Genomic DNA, 8,968 nt, shown 5'->3' on the forward strand with positions numbered 1-8,968 from the left:
TAAAGCGGTGAAAGATTAGGAAGATTCTAAGGGCCCACAGCTGTCAGGGGCCCAAAAACGTTTCAAAGTCGAATAAAAAAATATGAAGTTTAAAAATCATTAGTACTTTACTTTGCAGTATTTTTTTCTCATTTAAGACATTAAACAAACAATCTTTTAGTCTTTATGAAATGTATATGTAGCCCAGTGTTTTACCAAGTTATGGTGAATTCCTACACTCTTCTGTCATTTAATGCACCTTGCCTAAGTCATGTGACGTTGATCACATGATCAAAGGCCTGCACTGGCTTCCTCCCTGCAGACATGTGGGGGAAAGCCAAGTGACAGAGCTGTTGCAGGTCAGTACACCAAAAACCAAAGCTTTTCTTATCTCAAATGCATTTGTTTGACATTCACTAAGATATTACTTGACTCAGACACCGACAACTGTGAGCTGGAGCCTTGTAGGGTCATCATACACCATACAGAAGCTGGAATTGGTGAGTTTTAAGATGAGTGTGTTTGTTTGTGTCATATTAGCAACTAGCATGCTAGTGGGTTGCATGCTGGTAGCAAATGCAATACCATGTATGATGAATGCTGTTTCAAACAATTGTAACGTGAGGAAATATGGGTTTTCTGTCACAAAGGTGGTGTTGGACTCAGCTGGGTCAAGAGCTGGGTCGCTGAGAACTTTCACCCACAGATTGAGACCTTTGCAGACATGAAGTCTGCAAGAGTCTGCTGGAAACCATAACATCTGCCACCTGCAGCTTCGTGCCAGAAGATGTTGTTCCCACAGAAGATGTTGTTCCCATGGAAGTAGTCATAACATAACAAGTCTTAAACTTCCTTTCTTGATTTTAATGTTAAAGAATAATCATTATCATTTTGCTCATTATAAATGTGTTTTAATCAAATGAATGATTCATATGCTTTGAGTAATTATAATGGATTAATGAATCCATACTTAATACTTAATAATGTTTGAGGATGTTTGTTAACGACCTTCACGCACACACACACTCAAACACACCCACACACAGATTCTCACAGTAAACTCCAAAACACATTTGCTGACACACACGTTTTGCTTTGAGAAGAGAAAGGCTTTTGGTAAGTTTCAGTTTTAGGATTCAGTTTGGGTTGGACAATGAAAGAGAGAGGACCTGAAGAAATCAAAGGGGGGACAGAGCCGATCGGCTCATTTCTCCCCCCCCCCCCCCCCCCCACGCTGTTCCTGTCAGCCAGACAGAATAGCTGAATCGCAACTTCTAACGCAGACTCATACCGAGTCTTTTGATTTCTGAGTGAACTAAACTTAACAAAACACATCTGTAAACGTTTTTCCATCGACGTGTACCGCGGGCATCTCTGGACCGGGCCGCGGACACCTCCGTCTCCTCTGCCAGCCGCTGGTGTCACCTGGATGAACATCACCATCCTCTGGCGTCCCGGATCTAAAAGAGGGTCCGACTTTCGGTGAGGCAGAACACGGTAGTTAGCGTTTGATGCAGTTTTTCAATAAGACCTAAGTTTATCCAAACCATCACTTCACTCAGACACCTGTTCTTCCTGAAGCAAAATCAAATGCACACCCACATGCCTTCATCTCACCTCATGTTCAATCTTCACACATTCACCACAAGGTCTATTTGAGCAAGAACAGCATGTCAACTGTTAAAGATTGTCCCACAAAGTTGCCAATGTTGATTGTTATTTCATAAGAGCATAAACCATAGTCCTACATAATTGGCAGAGCCTAATTTAGGTTCACAACATATTGGCGAGCTTATCCAGACTTCTATATCTGCGATATATCCATTTATTCCATCTAACGGATGGATATTAAATTCTTCAGATTAACCTAATGATTTTGAAATTGTCAAACAGGAAATAACAATCTCTCTCTCTCTCTCTCTCTCTCTCTCTCTCTCTCTCTCTCTCTCTCTCTCTCTCTCTCTCTCTCTCTCTCTCTCTCTCTCTCTCTCTCTCTCTCTCTCTCTCTCTCTCTCTCTCTCTCTCTCTCTCTCTCTCTCTCTCTCTCTCTCTCTCTCTCTCTCTCTCTCTCTCTCTCTCTCTCTCTCTCTCTCTCTCTCTCACACACACACACACACACACACACACACACACAGGGAGAGAGAGAGGAAAAGAGCTGAGGAAATGGAGGAAAAACTACAGCTGAGCCGAGGCGTGCCTCGACTGGGGCGCATCTGATCCGAACTGAGCAGCGGCCGAATCTCGTGAGCGATTCGCTTCTCGGCGCTTCCGCAGCCGGTGTGTCCCCGGCGTAAACGCCGGCTTTCAGCCACTCCCCCTGCGGCTTCCGTCTGCTCTCGTCTGTTTTCCAGGCGAGGCGCAGCTCAACTCGAACACGGCCATTCTCTGCGCCTCCCGTCTTCTTTAAACCGCCAAGAATCGTTCCACCTACGCACACGCTTCTCTGCTTCATACCGTGTCGAACTGTCTCGCTTCTCCTCACCAGTTTTAAAGCGTTTTGCCGGAGATTTCATCAAGAAATCCCATCCCTGTGGCGGCGCCATCTTCCTGCGTGCTTGTGTGTTTCTAGCGTGGTTCCACTTCGTCTTTAATAGTGAACTTATAGTTCACGTGACTAGAACTAGAATCGTGCAGTACGTGCACGAATCGTACAAGTGCAGTACATGGCTAGAGGCGCGCAGGTTCACGCGCGCGAAACGAAAACGGCAGCTTCCTACAGGGCGGGGCCATGATGTAGGTGAAAGGCGGTGTATAAATGACAAATAAGGCTTGGGCGCCACCCGGGCGGTAAGTCGTCATGTATTTACTGCCCGACGAGAAAATTTAGCGCCATTGGCGCTCGGGCGCTTTAACGGTCCACCCCTGCAAGGCATTACAACCAAACAAGGCGCTGTACACTAAAAATGTTAGTTAATTAAACCGGCATTATACAAACATGTCGAGCACAGATAGAAGATAAAAAGGAAATACAACAAAATTCCCAAAACTAACAGCTAAAAATCAATAAGACACAGGGAGAGGAAAAAATTAGAAAAACATTTTAAAAAAGAACCTCAATAGTACGGAAGTTGATATTGTGAAGTCCATTTTTAAACAGTACAGATGTAAGTGAGGTTCATAATTATGTTGTATAAGCTAGGTTGAAGTAGTGAGTTTTCAAGCGTGATTTAAAAATGCTAGCTGTTGGAGCTAGCCTCACTAGCAGTGGTAATGCGTTCCACAGCTTCGGTGCACAGACAGAGAAAGCCCTTTCTCCACGGCTTTTTAAACGTGCATTCGGAACAAGCCCCCACAATGCCGCTCTAAAAATGGTCCCATCCCGGAAGTAAGAAAAATTGCAGTTCCACCCTCATCCGCTGGGGGCTGGTACCAGAAGCGAGCAAATCCTCATTGACCCCCATGTTAAAAATGCCATTTTCACAGCAGAAATAAACATGTTTACAGCCTGGTTCAAAAAATGGTTTTTTGTCTAAATTATCTAGTTTATACTCATGACAACTCTGAGGGGGGTGAATTTTTTTCTCACTCTTCTGTTTAAGTGTATTGAAAGCCTAAAATTCTGTATAATTAATGAGCATCCGACACACGTGACCGCCGCCTCAGACCCACGTGACCACATAGCTAGCTCCGTGGAAAGGCCTCAGTACAGCCTCGGTCTCTCCTGGAAACTGTGTCGGGATTTTGAGTCTCTGTGCTTGTGAATTCTGTTTTGGATATTATTTGTGCAATTGTTGGACAAAATGACTTGCTGTGGTATTAATTGCACTAATAGAGCGTCCAAGGAGTCTCCACTTCATTTTTTTCGGTAAGTTAAAATCTATATTTGTATTTTATGTCACTGCTGCCTAGCTGAGTTTACCGAAGTAGCTAGCTAACTATCATTTTAACGTGTAGCATGTACTGTTTAACCATGAAATTTAAATGTAAAATACGGTAAAATAATTAATAGGGCATATTTCGATGGGTAAAACCCAGTGCATTTAAGATAAAAATAGGTTGAAAGATGACGCAGCGCGCCGCTTGGAGGGACACCTGTGCTCCATTCTTTCATCCGGTAATCCCCGACCGATCCGGCGCCTACTTGCTGCGCCTAGCTGCTGCGCGGTCTGACCGCTCGTGGAGTTTTTCATGTCTGACTTTAACCGCATCTAATACTGTATTACGGCGTGAGCGCAACAGCGACAACTTAATATCGATGTGTAAGCAGCCTGAGTGGTAGGGTGTTTTCATCTGAACCCTTAAAACCTCCAACAGGCTACGCTGCACTATTGACGTGTTCGCGCGCGGCGCTAACAACTTAGCAACGTGACATGTCTCTGAGAAAGCGTAAAACACGGACGCTTCTTCTGAAGCGGAAAATAACACTTCTTCTTAAGCAGAGCAGGATGTCGCCTCGGCTCGTTCACGGCCGAGCCGGACTGAGCTCGATAACATTGACCAAGCACAGCCACTGGGCCGTTGTAGCTGCCACCAGGCCTGCTGAAGGAACTCCAGCGGGTTTCATCAGACTCGTAAAGTTTCTTGTTTTTGCTGGGGATTTCTGTATTTTACCGCTCCCTCCTGCAGTCTTCCCCTATTAAAATTTAAAATGTGTAACTTTATGTATTGTGATGAATGACTAATATTCATGTAAAACTAAAACGTTAGGCATTTAGGGGGAAAAAACTAAATAATAAACATTATACAGATGTCAAATAAATCAAACTGTAATTAAACTATATATTTTCAAAGTCATATAGACAGCATGATGGTTTGTGTGATCCGCGCGGTTTCACTTACACCCCTTTAATGATCAGGCTGTTTTTTATTATTTTTATCAGCTGATAGCAGTTAAAATTATGGTAAAAAATACTTTTATCTGTTTTTGATAACTTAATGCCCAGGAAGAACATCTTCTCTAGACATTAAATATAACCCAAATGTTTTATTATGAGCAGATCTGATGAAGGTGTAGACAAGCAGTCTGCAAAGTAAAACTTGTTTAGAGTCCAAACTCTTACTAAAGCTTTTGAAAAGAAAAAATGGTTGAATTTTGAGAAATATCCACAACAGGGGAGCGAGACCTCTGAAAAATGTATATTTTCTCTGAATTCATAGAATAATGTGAAGATTCTGGGAAAAGTTGGGATTCTGAGATTAAAATGTAAATCTTTCTAATCATAATTCTGGCAGTTTTTGTGTCCTTCTGCTGTGGAAAGTCGTGCAACATGAAGATACTGAGAAGATGCTTACAACCTGTATTTTTATTCCATCCATAAATAAAATCATGAGCTATTTTTTTAATCCAAATTTGATCCAAAGGGCCATCGTTGGTTCCAGACCCGTTCTAGAACATTCCTCTAATCTTAAAGTCATCATCAGTTTCTTCCTTTTAACAAATATTTATTTGTTCAAATATTTAATATTTATAACTGGAATATTTGTTCCTCCCTTTCCCACTGCAGTTAGTCCTGTCCTGCAACCCTGTTTTTGCAGCTTAGTGAAGCCAACCATCACTAACCGGGGGGTGGTTTTGGACCCAGAGATGCGGATGGACTCCCACATTAGCCAGGTGGTTAGATCCTGCTTTTCCCGGCTTCGCCAGCTACCAAAGATGAAGTCCATCCTGAAAGACGTGTCATATTTTCTCCCCAAGCCGGACCTGACCGTCATGTATCGGTCCAAAATAGTGTGATGATATTGTGTTTTTTGTACATAACAGACTTTTTAACAGACAAATTTGTCGCATTCTCCTACACCTCTTCACGGGCTCGCCACAGTAAATATTCTATTTGGCAAGAGATAAACTTTATTGTATTTATCCTAGTGAATCTATAATTAAACGGGTAAACTAGTATTAGCACATCCAACATCAAAGAAAGTAAAATGTTACTATCAGGAGAGGGAGAATGATTAAGTGGTTAGCAGCAGTGTTCAAGCCGATGGCCCCCTCCATGAGGCCACCACAGCTCAGCAGAACATCGTTGTAGCTTCTTCTGGGGAGAAAAACACTTAGAGAAAAAATAAAGTTAACAGCTGAAATAGCAGGAAATAATACAGTTAAAGAGCAGATTGTAGAAGAAAGAAACCCCTGGGTTAAACTGGTCTGTCTACTGCATAATGCTGAACTCTAACATGTGTCCTCAGGGAAGGACCTGATTGGTGTCCAGAACCTGCTGAAGAAGCACCAGGCTCTGCAGGCTTAGATCACAGGTCATGAACCTCGCATCAAGGCTGTCACCCAGAAAGGAGAGACCATGGTGGAAGAAGGTAGAGCAGGTCTGGTCCTGACATGTTTCTGAGGTGTCTGCAGGTTCTGGCTCACTTTTTTTGGGTCCAGGTCACTTCGCTGGTGAGGAAGTGAAGACTAAACTGTGGGAGCTTCATGGACGTTGGGACACGCTGAAGGCCAAGGCGTCCCAGAGGAGGCAGGACCTGGAGGACTCTCTGCAGGCCCAGCAGTACTTTGCGGATGCTAATGAGGCCGAGTCCTGGATGAGGGAGAAGGAGCCCATCGTTGGAAGTCCAGACTAAGGGAAAGACGAGGACTCGGCCGAGGTATGGAAGTCCCTTCCTGAGAAACTCCAATCGCTTTTCTTTGCTCTCTTTCCAGTCCTTCATAATTAGTGTTTCTGTATTTGTCATTTCCTTCGGTTGTCTACCAGACGTCGTTGCTCGTTTGAGCGTCTCATGGGTTAGGGGTAGAAGTGCTGGCCTCGCACAGGAAGTGATGACAAACGTGTTCCCGGCGCTCTTATTTCAAACGGTTTACAAGCTGTGATGTGTGTTCCCGCTGCAGAGCAGCCATGACACGTGGCAGCCGGCAGAAGGCTCACGCTTTTCCACTAAACACCCGCAGAGCTGCGTCTGCGGTGAACTGAGCAGGGTTTGTTTTACAGTGGCGGATCCGATTGGACCATCGCTGCGAGAAAGCTCCACTTGTGTCAGACGAGCTGAAGGTTCTGATGTTCTGCTCCACAGGCTCTCCTGAAGAAGCACGAGGCCCTGATGTCGGACCTGTCGGCTTACGGCAGCAGCATCCAGGCCCTGAAGGAGCAGGCCCAGTCCTGCAGGGTGAGTTCAGAACCCTCGGCCCGTCAGAACATTCTTATCCACCACGTTCTAACACCAGACCTGTTAACCCGACAGCAACAAGGTAATCAGCAGGTGCTTTTGTCCTGCAGGACCTGAAGGCCAACGAGTCCCGCCTGAGGGACATCAACAAGGTGGCATCTGAACTGGAGTCAGAAGGTCTGATGGCTGAGGAGGCTCCTATGGTTCAGGCTCAGGTGAGCGTCACCTGTCTGCAGCAGCTGGTCCCTCTCACTTCCTGGTTTAACTCTGCTCGTCTCTGTTTGTAGCAACAAGAACATCTGGGTTCTGCTCCTGGAAAGGTGCATGTTGTCCTCCGCCTCCACCAGAACCAGACGTGGTGTTTATGTTACCACTCATTTGTTTGTTTGTTTACAGGATGAAGCCGACTCTAACACGGCGTCACCCTAGAAGGTGAGTTCATTCAGCTGATCAGAGGTCACCTCTGATGGCAGCAGTCACGGCCGACCGTGCTGACATCACACAGGAATTCAGGTGACCCGGCAGGCACCAGGTGCTGGTGAAAGTGGGGACATGTCAGCTGGTTGCCATGGCTACAGTTATCTTTATGCATCTGTATGACTGCTGACTGGTGTGTTTCCTGTGACCTTTGACCTCAGACCGTACGGTTGGGCGTTCAGACGACGGCTATCTTTAATTCCATCAAGGTAAGAGGAAGCTCTTCCCTTCCTGTCTGAGCGATCCGTCTCCAGGTTTCCTCGTCCGGCGTCCAGCCCGCTGGCGTCCACCTTCATCTCACCTTCATCTCATCTCACTTCATTTATAGTGCAATACTTTCACATTATCATTTTCCCACACTTCTGTATACCTGTATTTTGTTGTTTTTCAATAAAGAATGACAAATTATTTAAGTTTGGTTTTTGTTGCACACAAATATATATCTGTAAAAAATATCTTCAAAGCTAATGTTTACATAACAAGTATGATTGGGTTTTGCAATACGGCACTCAAGTTTATTTTAGTAAGATTTTCAAACCAAGTAAAGAACACATTTCTATTGGCTGCTAAGAAACTGTTGGGATTTAAAATGGGCCTGTTGTACAAATAACTTGTAAATGATTATTCCTCACTTTTGTCTTAACCAAAGAAATTCCAGTAATTGAGCAAAAACATTTATTTTTAACACTACATTTTATAAAACAGGGCACAGTATCGGCACATGTATGTATGTCGATGGTCCGCCCCAACCGAACCAGGAGACACAGACGTCAGGGAGGCCAAGGTTGTCTCTGCAGCTCTCTGGGCACCACGCCTCACTCAGCTGTCCCCAATGATCCAAATGGCTATGGAGGAAAAAAAATGTAATAAAAGAATGAAACTTAAAAACTCCCAAACCTCATGTCATATTTACTAATCAGCTATGGCTGATTTGTTTGGATCACAGTGAGTTACACTAATTCTAATATATTTTTATTTCTATTATACATACATACTTTTTAACTGTTATTTTCACATGACTGTTATCAGGCTCTTGTTCTGGTTCTGATGATAATTCCGTGTCTTCCAGTAAGTTATCTTGTGCTTACTTCATCTGTAGAATGTCTCTTTACTTTTGGTAAATTGTACTGAGTCCAGAATAAAGGCTAGCTGGCTGTACAAGATACAAACAAGTATTACGTTTTGGAAATATATGAAACACCGCCAGCATCTGTTAGAGCCTGTGGCGGGGTGCTGAGGGCCGGCTCCAGCCCAGGAATGAGCTCTACACGCCGGCCGGGAGGGTTTGAAACACCGCCATCCTCTCCTCTGCTGGCTGTTCATTCTGTTATGGTTACCGGTGCTTGTGTTGCAATGTGAAACGCTTGGTCTCAGATTTTGTAAGAAAGATAATAAAATGTCCCCCCAAAATACGACTTAAAATATATTTTCTCTTCTTCATGATACATTTAATGGCTGG

The 8,968-nt window shown here is 44.1% G+C and overlaps 3 protein-coding genes across 5 annotated transcripts in view; 1 reads left to right on the plus strand and 2 right to left on the minus strand.

Moving 5' to 3' along the window:
- LOC139062689 (zinc finger protein 98-like) overlaps positions 1–8,968 on the minus strand; it is a 42,111-nt gene that overhangs the window by 23,595 nt on the left and 9,548 nt on the right. The gene's annotated exons all lie outside the window — the stretch shown is intronic.
- Positions 5,423–8,968, minus strand: part of LOC129165065 (gastrula zinc finger protein XlCGF57.1) — a 57,016-nt gene continuing 53,470 nt past the window's right edge. Inside the window, exon 4 of the mRNA XM_070544317.1 lies at positions 5,423–8,354. The gene's annotated coding sequence lies outside the window, so the exon portion shown is untranslated. The remainder of the gene's footprint in view (positions 8,355–8,968) is intronic.
- On the plus strand, positions 6,946–7,917 carry LOC139062690 (spectrin alpha chain, non-erythrocytic 1-like). Of its 3 annotated transcripts, XM_070544333.1 has the most exons (4): positions 6,946–7,032; positions 7,143–7,247; positions 7,320–7,352; positions 7,429–7,917. In XM_070544333.1, the coding sequence occupies exons 1-4, from the start codon at positions 6,967–6,969 to the stop codon at positions 7,459–7,461; spliced, it is 237 nt and encodes a 78-aa protein (XP_070400434.1). In that variant the 5' UTR covers positions 6,946–6,966; the 3' UTR covers positions 7,462–7,917. The 3 variants fall into 3 exon arrangements, with proteins under 3 accessions (XP_070400434.1, XP_070400432.1, XP_070400433.1); XM_070544331.1 differs by having other exon boundaries at positions 7,320–7,917; XM_070544332.1 differs by having other exon boundaries at positions 6,949–7,032; positions 7,143–7,352.

This window comes from Nothobranchius furzeri, chromosome 14 (assembly GCF_043380555.1).
Source record: "Nothobranchius furzeri strain GRZ-AD chromosome 14, NfurGRZ-RIMD1, whole genome shotgun sequence".
NCBI classification, from domain to species: domain Eukaryota; kingdom Metazoa; phylum Chordata; class Actinopteri; order Cyprinodontiformes; family Nothobranchiidae; genus Nothobranchius; species Nothobranchius furzeri.